General features: G+C 38.9%; 1 protein-coding gene across 5 annotated transcripts in view; it reads right to left on the reverse strand.

The window, feature by feature from the left end:
- Nucleotides 1-2,846: 2,846 nt before the first annotated feature.
- Nucleotides 2,847-13,819, reverse strand: part of LOC136858007 (E3 ubiquitin-protein ligase SIAH1A) — a 39,121-nt gene continuing 28,148 nt past the window's right edge. For all 5 annotated transcript variants that reach the window (XM_067137193.2, XM_067137194.2, XM_067137197.2 and 2 more), the window contains one exon: nucleotides 2,847-8,066. In XM_067137193.2, the coding sequence (XP_066993294.1) occupies nucleotides 7,142-8,056 (915 nt within the window). In that variant the 5' untranslated portion in view covers nucleotides 8,057-8,066 and the 3' untranslated portion in view covers nucleotides 2,847-7,141. The remainder of the gene's footprint in view (nucleotides 8,067-13,819) is intronic.

Raw genomic sequence — 13,819 nt, forward strand, 5'->3', positions numbered from 1 at the left:
TATATCTTCTTCTCTATGAAATATACATGCATGCAAAATTTCATCTTAATACCTTAAAAACCTGTAGAGTTATCAGGGAAACAGTTCTGAAAAACAAAAGTTATGGCAAACTAAAAAAAAAAAAAAAAAAAAAAAAAAAACTTACCAATAAAGGGCTTGTTTGGGTGACAGGGCTTCAGATTTTTGGTCATAATTCCAAAGGTATTGGAGATATTAACAAAAAGTTTGCACTGTTATAAAGAGAAAAGTTCAGTTTAAAATTTTAAAAAAATTAAAAATCACATTTTTGGATGGTCAAAAGTGTTGGTCACTGCATAAGGAACACAAAATCAAGGTATATATTTTCTACAATGGGCATGAAATCCCCCAGTAGATTTGTCCTATTTCTCATATATTTCCATATTTAAATGGACAAAATAACCTCACTAGGAACTAAACAAGATCACAGAGCTAGTTACAAATAGAGGATTGTGAAGGTGTTCAGTTAATTCACAGAGGCTTGCAAACTGAACACTGAAAGGCATAACAGTCTATAATGAAGATGTATGTATGTATGTATGTATGTATGTATGTATGTATGTATGTATGTATGTATGTATGTATGTACGATTTCATGAAATTTAAAGTTTCGATGAAGTAGGAAACCCTTTGAAACTCACTCTCCTAGAATTTGCAACTCAAGTTCATAGAGCGCTGTATGCAATCTGTACCCAAGAATATACAGGGTTTCCTTGAAAAAGGTTCCAATATTTGCAGAGGAGGTAGCACACAACAAACAAAGGAAGAAAGGTCCTATAAACATTGGTCGCAAACCAATACCTTTGAAGTTATGGTCCGCGACAACTACGATTAATGATCACGATGTTCCAATAATTTATGGAGGGTCATATGCAATAAAGACGAAAATACATTCCTACTAAATCAATGGTCGTAAACAATTGCAAATGTGGTACATGAATGATGGGGCACTGGCCCATTTTCATCATAGTGTTAGGCGACACCTAAAACAGATCTTTCGTGAGCGACAGATTGTTAGGGGAGGGCCAACACGTTGGTCTGTCCGTTCGTCTGAACTCAACTCTTTAGTTTTTTACTTTGTGGACATGTTAAGACCATGGTGCATGCATTCCCCATAAAAGGATACTACGAGAATGCGTGTTCAATGCCTGTGATGCAATCCGGCAACAGCCAGGGATGTTCCAACAAATCCATAATTCCATGTGACGCAGAGTGGATGGGTGGAAGGCTGCACTGTAATGTGTGGCAGTCACATCGAGTACATGTTGTGAAGAGTAGATGAAAGACAGAGTGTTCATTGATGGTAGTGGTAGTGGACTATTACTCCAAAGATATTGGGTTTGCGACCAATGTTCATGGAATCTTTTTTCCTTCGTTTGTTGCGTGCTGCCTCCTCTCTAAATATTAGAGCCTTTTTCAAGGTTACCCTGTATAAAAGGAATTATTTCAAGTTGTACAAATTTTATATATAGTATATTGATTTCCTGTACCCTTTACAATTCATAGTTTTGAAAAATGGACAACAAACATTCATGTTAATGGTAATATCACAGCAAAAATGTACTAATAAAAACTTAAATAATAGAACAATAAAATATAAAATAAAAATTGTAGATGCACAACTCTAAGGAACTGAAGTTTTCAAACACGATTCACCAGGACTACTATATGTATGTCTACCCCTTATCCCATTTCTTGATATGGTGTTGGAGAAGAGGTGATATGAATTTATACAGCATATTTTTATGCCTGAATGCCCTTCCTGATGTCAACCTCAGTTATGGAGCTATTGAAAATGAAATGAATGATGGTGAATGAAATTGGGTAAGGGGGTGGTCTGACATGTGCCTGGAAGTGAAACATGAAGCCATTCTCAGGACAGCTGATGGTTATGACTAAATTTTACATTTGCTCATTCTTTAATCATAACAAAATGTTCCTTTAAATGTCAAGAAACAACTCTAAGGAACTGCAGGTACCAAATAGTCTTCAGGACTATGTGCATCATATAAAATCCCAGAAGTAATTCAGTCAGCAGCTTATCACAATTCTATCACATATTATACAGAGAACAAGAAAAAATTGTAAATAGAATGTTATGAAACTATGATTCTATCTTCTTATATTTGAAGGCTGTGTTTATTTGTCATTTCTGAGAAATGTGACATATGATCACAGCCACAGGGGCTCCTCTTTTATGCAGATTACAAACTGTACGGACATGAATTTCCATTTCAGAAATCCTATGTTTATATCCCTTTCAGACCTGAAAGAAAACTGGCGGTGTGAATTTTTGTTTGAACGTCAAAAACTGACTAAAATGCTTAAATACATATATTTTTAGTTTATTCTACAAAATAAAAATTAACATCTGAAAAAAAGCACCCGCACAATTGTGTGTGTCAGGACCTAATTCACTACTTACAAAAAAGAAAACTTACCTCAATGCATGTGAATATACATATGTACATGATCAAATGTTCAATTTTACAGTGGGGAATAATTTTAAAATATTAAATCTTTGTTCAAACACAAGTAAACGTTACATTTTCTACATTGAGGAAGAGTTTTGCTTTTACTGCCCTTTTGGCAGCAGCAACGTGTCGCCAGACCTGAAAGAAATCTGGAGGTGTCAAAACATCAAAAACTTACTAAAATGCTCTCAAATACATGTTTTTACATTTTATTTTACAAAATAAGAACTATCGGCTGAAAAACAGAACCCACAAAATTGTGCGTGTCAGGACTTCATTCATTACTTGCAAAAAATAAAAAATTCAACTCAGTATATGTGAATATGCACATGTACATGATCAAATGTTCTATAAACAGTGTGGAACGATTTTAAACAATTAAAATCTTATACATTACATTTCTCATATAGAGTATGAACTTTGCTTTCACAGTCCTTTTTGTGACAGCACCCAGCACTCCTGCATGCATTGCCTGTAAGGAAACCTAGCCCGCACATATGTCCGTAACAACATTCAAAACCTCATGGTATTATGTACGATGTTGTAAGTTCACAATTTACGTTTGCTACACAATTTACACACCTCATTGATTATATTCTGATATTCAGTAAAGCTTCTAGATTAATATGAATGCAATAAATAAATACTTACTTTAGGCATTACTGCTTCCTGCCATCTTGCTAAGGAACTGTATTTTTAAACTCTTCTTCCTGCCCCCTGGTGGTCAAGTACTAAATAAAACATGAAACTAGAAGAATATGGAATGAGAATTAATAAGAAGACCAAAAGTATGATAATTGGAGGAAAAGGTAGAAGTTGTCATATTAGTATAAGAGGAGAAGAAATAGAGCAAGTCAGTAACTTCAAGTATTTGGGAAGTATGATCAGAGATGATATGTACTGCACAACAGAAATTAAGAAAAGAATTGCCATAGCAAAAGAAGGCTTTAGGAAAAAATCAAAATTATTTTGTGGACCACTAAACAAAGATTTGAGGAAAAGACTTGCCAAGTGTTACATTTGGAGCATAGCGCTGTATGGCGCAGAGACTTGGACATTGAGAAAGAAAGATGAGAGAAGATTGGAGGCACTAGAGATGTGGGTATGGAGGAGAATAGAACGAGTGAAATGGGAAGACCGGGTAAGGAATGAGGAGGTATTACGAAGAGTTGGAGAAGAACGAAGTATGTTACAAACCATTAGAAGGAGAAAAATGAACTGGATCGGACATTGTTTGAGGAGGGACTGTTTACTGAAAGAAGGAATAGAAGGAATGGTGAAAGGCAAACGAGGAAAAGGAAGGAAAAAATATCAAATGTTGGACAATATCCAAGGAAATAAATATTCGGACATGAAAAACTTGGCGCAGGACAGGCAACAGTGGAAGAGGTTCATCCCATGACAAGACCTGCCATAAGGCAGAACACCTAGATAGATAGATAGATAGCTAGATAGATAGATAGAAGTACATGCTAAGTGTCCCGCACAAGCACTGCAGTCTGGTCTAGTGCCAAGAAAACGTCAAATAAGCTCAGACATAAATAAAATACAAACCTGCACAATTGTGCGTACACGGTCTGAAAGGGATGTGGTAAATATTTGTTTGTCATAAAAGCATCAAGGAAAAAATATCAAATGTTGACTAAATTTTACATTTGCTCATGCTGTTATCATTTACATTATCAACATAAGTTAGAAGTATACTTTCTCAGTATTCCTTAGATCCAAATTTTGCTGATGTAAATAGCAATACAGATGCCTCACAGCCTGGTGGATTCAAGTTTATATGCCAAGTGTTCTAGTATCTATAACTCTATGAATTTTTTAAAAATGCAACTCGCATGATATTTTCTCAATATTCCCCTGGAATGGTAACACATTGAACATTATAAAAAATAAGATTCGGTCTCCAAACTATAGTAAGTGCTATGATTAGGATAATTATAGAAACTAGTAAAAGATGTACACTGGCATGGATATTGAGGTTGACAATGTTAGAAATAAAGCCCTTTGAGATCTATAGGCATATACATAATTGCCTCTGAAAACATCTCAGGCCTCTCTTAAAAGTACTGTGCAGAACAACTGACTTAACACACTGAGGTCTTGCTCACTTTCGTACATTTTAATCCACCATACTGGCCATTTTTCATTAATTTTGGATTTTTAAATTAAATACTATTTTTGAACTTAGATCATTTTTTATTTCAGTAGCCTATATTTTACTTCATACTTTCTACTTCATATCTGTAAAACCTGCCACACAACTGATAGATCCCTTACCATGGAAATAGTGGATTGAAATCAGTAACTTTTCATTTTTTTTAAGTTCAAAATTAATAAAATATGACTTACATAGAGTTTATTTGATTTTAAGGCCATTCAGAATTGTTTGTACAAGAGAGAAATCTATGAAAGAGGAGGTGGTGGTGGTGGTGGTTTCTGTACAAATCCTGTTGTTTAGACTATGTTTGTGTGCGGCTACCATTACGTTTACACTGCTGTCGAGTCGACACAGCTCTGACATGATTTGGAAGGAAGAATATGATTTGTAGAATTGTAGTTTGTTGCCATCTATATCTTTTACAAAAACTATACGAACCAAATCTTATACTGCAGTGCCGATCAAGGCAAAAAGTACATTTCTTTCGTAGTAACAAGAATGAAAACCAGAGAACGTATGCCATGCAGGCTTTATTCTCCACAATAAATGACACAGCCCATACAGCATGCGGTGTTCGACCTCAATGAGTTAAAATAATTCACATTTGTTGAAGTTGTATATACTCTATATATTATAAGCTACTCTTCTATGCTGTTGACAATACTAATAAGGAACTTACCACAGCAGGCCTGAAGATTTCCTACATACAGTTACCGGTAACACTACTGGCTTCTGTTAAGTATGAAACATCTGCCCTCATCAACTTTTCCACCAACTTAATAACAACCAAATGAACATTCAACAAAGACAGCAGTTCTTTTTGTATTCCAGTTAATGATTCAGAGGACAAGGCACAGAAAATTCTTGACTGAAATGTTAAGAACTATGACTCCTTGAAGAAGAAGAAGAAGAAGAAGAAGAAGAAGAAGATGATGATGATGATGATGATGAAGAAGAATTGTGGGGGAGGGGTATGATTAGCACAGTGGATTAGCTACTGGCCTTCTATCTGGACTGCTGAGGTTCGAATCCCAATCAATCCAGGGTTGGAACTTTCACCTGAAAACATCACATGGTGTCAGGAAGCCTTAAACTCCCAGCCAAAACCAAAATGAGCCTGGGTGACTCCAGTGACCACAGAAATAAATGGGATTAGCTGGATATGGCCTCAGCTAGTGGTGCAGACCTTCTGATGTGGTACCATCAATTTTGACATTCTGATTGTGCTGCTATCTAGCAATGGAAGTGGAATTCTACTGGTCTTCCAATTCTTTTTGGCAGTCTGGTATCTGTGGAGATACATGGTAGCCATTTCTCTTTTGAAATCCAACTGAGCAATTCTTTGTATTTTTACTTTATTGTATAAAATCCAGTTGTTCTGAATGCCCACATCTAGCATCCACATAAACAAAAGCCAGTATCATTTTTTGCCTAGTATCCCATTGCAATAGCAGGCAACATTTTGATCCATCTGGTCAGTACCACATAAACAAAAGCCAGTATCATTTTTTGCCTAGTATCCCAGTGTAACAGCAGGCAACATTTTGATCTATCTGGTCAGTACCTCCCATAAACATGTCATTTTGATCTATCTGGTAGGTACCTCCCATAAACATGTTGTATTCTGGTGACCAGCCTTGGCCTAGCTACCATTACATTTCGCTTCTGCTGCTGTGGGAATCTCTTCACTTGACCTACTTCTTGTAAACCACATGAAAAAGAGATCATTGTGACCATAGTTATCCATCCATCGGACATAAAGCAGTCCATCATTCTTCTCTAATGCTGTCTCATAAGCTCCACAATCTTTTTCTACTTTCTGAATATGTCACTCATTTACATATCAATGCTTAAACTGATATTACTTTACACAGAGGTTGGATACCAATTGGTTTCAATGGATTTATCTGGGCAATGAAACTGCATTTTCATCAAACTTTTGGCACTTGAATTTATAATCAATTGCTTAGTTAGAGTAAGTTTACTCTGGTATTCCTGGTATTTTCTGCTACTTTCATTCAAGTACCGTACATTTTCACATGTACAAATTTGTTATGTTCACGGAGGATCCAAATGAAAATAAAAAGAAATAGAAAATATATGTATTTAATATTATTTGAGTCTATTTTAACAGAAACATCTGTAGAGAACGCTAGTTTGATTATTGTGTGCAACAACAATTTCTCAAACTTCTCTCTTGATTTATATCAATCTGAGAAAATTTTACTGTGTAAAATCAATAAATTTCTAAACAGAAGTGCAGTTAACTTACAGACAACACCAATTCCTAGATTTGGCTTGTATTTATCACAATAACCATGTGAAAGATTAAAAATAATAATCTTCACTTACAATAATCTAAAAAGACACATTATTTCCTAAAGCTGCTTTGTCTTTCAGCCAGTCAATATAAAAGTTTCACATCACAAGACATTTGTCTGAGAATTCATAAAGTGACTGTAGAATTAAAAAAAAAAATACAGTATCATAATTGCAAAGCTACAGATTTGGTATCAGACATCTCATCACACCAAGAATAACTATAGAAATCCTGCTGGGTAATCAGGTAGAGAAATACACTGACAATGAATATGAATATTGACAGAGTTAAATAGGATGATGACCAACAATTCAACAGCTTGACAGTGTAAGTGAGCATAGCATTATCATCCTGGTATGGTTGTATGAGGAAATAGTTTAAGTTAACACCCTGTGAACGTCCACTGATGTCTTCAAAGTCACAATGGGTGACATGAGTGTTTATTAATTCATGGTTGCCATTACGAGAGACAAATCTAATTTGGTACTTGTAATTCTTAGCCCTTTCCTCTGGACCAATATATTTTACATACAGCGATAAGCTGTTATCTTGTTCATGTTTTTCACTGAGCCAGAACATTTCACCATGAGCAAACATTAAACGATAACTCGCAGATGCATTCTGATCACCTAACATGGGCACACGTAAAGTAGCTTTACTTCCCATTATACACAGTTCAGGATGTTCCGATTTAACATGTCGTGCAAGCTGGGATTTCTGACCTCTCCAAAGACATCCCATACCTTTCCCTGCAAGACAATGATGCATTCTAAATTGGCAACGATGCTGATGTAACAAAAGATATTTGCTAAGAACAGTTACAGAACAACCGGCATTCTGGTTTTCACATGGATATGGCAATGTTTCAGCAATATTCTCAGCAAACCGATTCCTTATCCCACAGAATAACACCTTGCAAGATGGACAGTGCCTGACTTTGACTCGGCACTGCTGACAAATGCTGTGACCATTCTGACACTGTTCGATAGGAGGAAGTAGATAATTTGTACACACTGGACACTCCAGCTGCTGAAGAAGGTTCCGGTTGATTTTTTCTAGCTCCTCTGCAGGGTCTGACATTCTAAGTTACCTGAAAACATTAAAATAAAGCATAAGTTAAATATAATTTGCATTCAAATAGACAGAAATAGGGCAGCAAATTAATATAAACAAACTAAGTTCAAGATCTTCAGTAGCCTAACAAATCCTAAAGTAGTCTTATATCTGAACAACCAACAAATTCAATGAGTCAGGAATTTCAAATACATGTTAGTCATAAACTAATAAGAATAGTTAAGTCTGAAAAATTACATACCTCCAATATATTCTGAGAAATGACCACCATCATTACAAGATCTTAAAATGAACTTTACAAAAGCAAAGTACAAAGGTACTGAGAGTAGATGAACATTATAGCAGACAAGTATTAAAGAATGGACAGGAATGGTGTTCGTCAAAGTGATCACCAATGTCAAGGGAACCTAACATGGCAATGAGAAGACAGAATGGAGAGTGTGTAAAGTATTCAATTATACATCAGCGCATCTAGGATTCAGTGCGATGATGGGTTGATGCATGTATCAATGCTAACAGAGGGCATTTGGAACATTTCATATAAGGAACAGTTTTATGTGGGGTATGCTAGTACGTTCTGTTCCTGTATGTCTCCCATGTAGATCTGGACCCATGTCCACTTAAAATATTTTAATGATCTATGCGAGAGGAGTATGTCCTAAAAGTTTGGATGTAGGCCTACCACACTGTGTATATTTCGGTCACATGTATTAGTAAACTGATTATTAATTATCAATAGATTAGGAAGGGAACAGTAATAACCACTAGTAACCATTTCAGATGTAAAAAGCAAGCTTAGTTTCTCCTTTCTACACATACTAGACAACAATGTATGCAGCCAACTTGGATTATGTAAGTTATGCCACTTCTCTCTAGCGTTAGGTTAGTTTCCTTTATATTGAGAAATTTGTGTTTTTCCCCTTTATGTTGATGATTATGCTAGTTGCTTAAAGGGGCCTAACATCTAAGGTCATCGGCCCCTAATGGTACGAGAAGAACGACAATATGATAATTAAAAGTTTAAATGTATCCAGTGACTAGAATTTAAAACAGACAACAATGAACAAGGATTGAGAATTTGAAATAACCAGTGGATCTAATTCGCAATGGCTTATTTTCGGTAAAATGATGGACGACAGATTATGGTAGAATAACGCACTGCCTTAAAATGCAATAATATATCATGCAAATTAATATTTTAAAAAACACATTAAAATATACAAACACAAACTAAAACAGAGTCAATTTAATAAAGTGTAGTAAACAATAATACAAAGACTAATACTAAACACTACATTTATATGCGATAAAACAAACCACTATCCCTCATAAAACGGATGACAAGGTCTGCTGACTGCTCGTCATCTCGTAGGATGAGGGAGATGGTATTCGGGAGTTTTAGACTACAGCGCAGATCGGCCAGGTCCACGCACTCTGTAAGGATGTGTATCACAGTAAGATAATCGCCGCAAGTGCATACCGGAGGGGGTTCTCCTTTTAGTAAATATGAGTGCGTTCTATATTGTGGCCGATCCGAAGACGACATAATACCACTGCTTCCCTCGGAGAAGCCCGAAGGGAAGACCTTCATACCTTAGTTAATACTTTTATCGCTCTCAACTTATTTGGAAGTGGAGTAGCCTACCACTCCATCTCCCAATAGGATGCAACCAAATATCTCGGCTGAGAGTGAATATCATTGCTGGAACCTTGTTAGGCAACGGGGGCCATGTAGCAGCCTCCTTAGAAGCCTTCTCAGCTAACTTGTTTCCCTCTACACCCATGTGGCTTGGGAACCACATAAACGCGATTCTGGTGCCGCCATCCAAACACCCGGCCAGCAGGTCCTGGATCCACTGCACCAGAGGTTGCCAAGGGAAACATGTATCAATAGACTGTAGTGAGCTCAAGGAGTCAGTACACAGCAGAAAGTGCCGGCGCTCATCGGACAGCGTGTACCGCAGAGCTTCACAGATAGCTTAGAGCTCTGCTGTGTACACACTACAGACTTCTGGTAAAGGAAAAAGAAACCTGTATTGTTGACAACGAATGCACAGCCCACTTTTGTTTCTACCCTTGAACCATCACATAAATGACGACTGAATCTGGATACCAGCCAACAACGGACAGGAAGAGCCTCCGATAAATCGAGGGGTCCGTGTTTTCCCTTGGGCCAGTGTGCAGATCTAGGATTATTTCAGGTTGTCATATTATCCATGGAGGTATCCCACTTTGTGTCTGACAAGACAGGGAACCGAAGGTACAATAAACGATCTGTGGCTGCTATCAAAGCATATTCCAACTGGCCGCGTTGCTCAAGGATAAGCAGCATACAGCCAACTGTTTCCATTGTGGAATACACAAGGATAGCTTGGGTAAAGAAGCATCTGTCGCAAATTTGCAGCATAGGACAGAAGCATTTGCTGGCACCTCAAGTGTACAGGCAGCACACCAGATTCGGCGAGCAGGCTAGTAACAGGGCTTGTACGAAAAGCTCCCGTTGCCAACCTGACCCTGCTGTGGCGGATGCTATTCAGTTTCACAAGGACGCTTAGCCTTGCTGATCCACATGCTGCACTGGCATTGTCTAACTTGGATAAAATATGTGACCTACAAAATTGTGCGAGCACCGTGTGGTTTGCCTCCCAAGTAGTGCCGCTAAGAAACTTCAAAATATTCAACTTCTTAGTGCACTGCACTTTTAACTGCCACACGCGTGGCTCCCACGATAATTTGCTATTGAAAAGGAGCCCAAGAAATCTGTGTCAACTACAGGAAGAGTGACATTCCCTAAGAAAAGCACAGGATGGGAGTGAAGATGCGCCTCCAGCAAAAGTGTACAACAGAGGTCTTTGCGGTTTAAAACTGAAAGCCATGTTCTAAAGTCCACTGTTCCACTCTCCTAATAACTTGTTGTAATTGTCGCTCTGTGAATGCCATATTGTACGAGGTATTGTGCAGAGCAAAATCGTCCACATATATCGACGGTATTACTGCTGAACCAGTAGCAGCAACAATACCATTTATGGCATTCGCGAACAGAGTGACACTAAGAATCAATCCCTGTGGGACTCCATTTCCTGAACGTGGTATTGTGAGTATGCCCTCCCTACTCAGACACGGAATAGACAGAGGGACAAAAAGTTTGCAACAAATACCGGCAAGTTACCTTGGAGTCTCCATTGATGCAGGACTGAAAGGATACCATATCACCATGTGGTGTCATACGCCTTTTCTAACTCAAAGAAAACAGCCGCCAAATGCTGTTTTTGGAGAAATGCATCCTGGATAGAACTCTCCAGGTGTACCAAGTGGTCAGCGATTGAGTGAACGGCTTGAAAACCACGTTGGTACTCTGACGAAAGTCCTTTTTTCCTCAAGACACCACACAAGTCAGCGATTTACCATCCTCTCAAATAGCTTACACAAACAGTTAGTAAGACAAATAGGTCTAATTTCCTACATACCTAGGATTTTTGTCAGGCTTGAGGAGAGGAATTACTATGCCCTCTCGCCACACACTGAAAAGTGTCGGTTCACCTGTATTCAAAATACATAAATCCAGCACTCTTACTAATGTTTCCAACTCCCTTCCCCTGGGGCACAGCGTTTCTCACCCTTCGGTTAAACACACGAAGGAGATACATCAGACTATCCTCACCGAGGTGTTTCAACATCTGGTTATGGACATTGTCTGGTCCAGGAGACATGTTCTTGCAAAGCGTCAAGGCGCTGCGGAGTTTCCACTCCATAAAGAGTACGTTATAGTCCTCTGAAACTTGAGTGGCAAAACTGAGAAGATGACGTTCTGCCTCCCGCTTCAGAGCGAGGAAATTACGATGGTAATTCCTGGAGCCAGACATATCCGCAAAATGACTGGCTAGATAGTTAGCAATCAAGAGTGGTTCAGTGACAATACTGCCTGCAATGGAAATTACCGGTACTGAAGATGATCCTTGTACACCCGAAATACATCAAAGTTTAGTCCACACTTGAGATAATGGGGTCTGTGACATCATAGATGACACATATCTCTCCCATGAAGCTTTCTTGTTCTCTCAAATAAGAACTTGTGCCTTAGCACGGAATTTTTTAAATGTTACCAAATTGGCTACAGTAGACTGCCTACGATAGTGTTTATGAGCGCAACAGCCATAGCTGCTGCAGTTTCTTCGTTCTACCAAGGAACGAGTTTTCGGCGAGAAGTCCTTGAAAAGGATGGAATGGACTCCTCAGCAGTAGCAAGAATAACTTGTGTTATGTAATTTATATCACCATCTATGCTCCGCCTGGTCACATCGTTAAAGACAGCTAATGATGTGAACTTTGGCCAATCAGCACGTTTAAGAATCCATTGAGGAGGAGCCTTGACAGATTTCTGTTTCAACAAAGTAACAACAATGGGGAAATGGTCACTGTCAGAGATCATTGCGTGTATTCCACCGAAACAGGGAAACCAGCATTCGGCTGCATAGACGAACATCTATGCAAGGGTATGTGCCATAATGTACACTGAAATGTATCGGTTCACCTGTATTCAAAATACATAATGTTTCCAAATCCCTTCCCCTGGGGCAAGGCGTTTTAGAGTTCCATGTAGGGTGATGAGCGTTAAAATCGCCCAATAAGAGGAATGGAGGTGGAAGCTGATCTGTAAGATCAGTTACATCATTTATATCAAGAGGCTGGCCTGGTGGAAAAAAAAATTACACACTTGCTATGACAGGCAATGGAACGCAAACTGCTACAGCTTCAGCGGGGTTCTTAGTGGAACCTCTTTGATGTGGGTATCAGAACGGACAAAGATGCCAACGCCACCAGAAGCCTGGTTAGCATAATGTTGTTCTGTCAAGTATAGTCGAAAATTTCTCAAGACCGTATGATGACCTGGTCTGAGATTAGTTTCCTGAACGCAGACTATACTTGCCGAATACTCACTAATTAGCTGGCGCAGCTCAGCAAGATGCCTATCATAACCATTACAATTCTACTGTAACAGTGCCATAGTGTGGACTAAAAGGGAAGTGTGTTAGGTTATAATTAAAACCTAAGCAGTAACATCAAAATCTACATCCGTAGATGTAGAGGAAAGCTCAATGCACCTGCTGGCACTGATTCATACTCTCCAGATGGAAGGCATGATTTCCCCTTTGCAGGAGAATTGTGGGAGCACCTAGGAAGGGCGCTCCGCTTCTCCGCCTTCTTTTCTTGTTTAGACGGGCTGGGAGATATCTTCCCAGCCCTGGTCGACGATGCCGCCTCCGCCGGCTTGGGAACAGCTTTCGCCGACCTCTTTGTGAGGGGGAGACTTGGCCTTTCCCCCCTTCCCCCCTGCTGTGGCGGCTAAGGAGTCCCAGCCAGCACAGACTTGTTTGTTGTTGAAAGTGGGGTGGTCCCCCCTTCAAGCTTTTACTCTTTGCGGGTTTGCTCACAGGAGCAACAGCCACCTTGGGCACAGCGATCGTAACCGGTTTAGAAGATGTAAACGACGAACCTGGAAGACTGTGCTATCTTCGTGTAGTCTAGCGTCTTGGCGGATGCATTCATAGAATTGAACTTGCGGTGCACTTCCTGGTAGGAAAGGGTCTTGACCTCATGGATCTTCTTCTCACCGAGATATACCGGACAGTTCCGATCTCAGAGTGAATGAAGACCAGGGCAGTTAGTGCACCTGTAAGGATGTGCACTCCTCCAAGCCATGATCTCCTCTGCCACATGTACCACATACATGCTGATTCAAGGAACGAGATACCATATGCCTGAACCTCT

Source organism: Anabrus simplex, chromosome 1 (genome assembly GCF_040414725.1).
Source record: "Anabrus simplex isolate iqAnaSimp1 chromosome 1, ASM4041472v1, whole genome shotgun sequence".
Classification (NCBI taxonomy): Eukaryota; Metazoa; Arthropoda; class Insecta; order Orthoptera; family Tettigoniidae; genus Anabrus; species Anabrus simplex.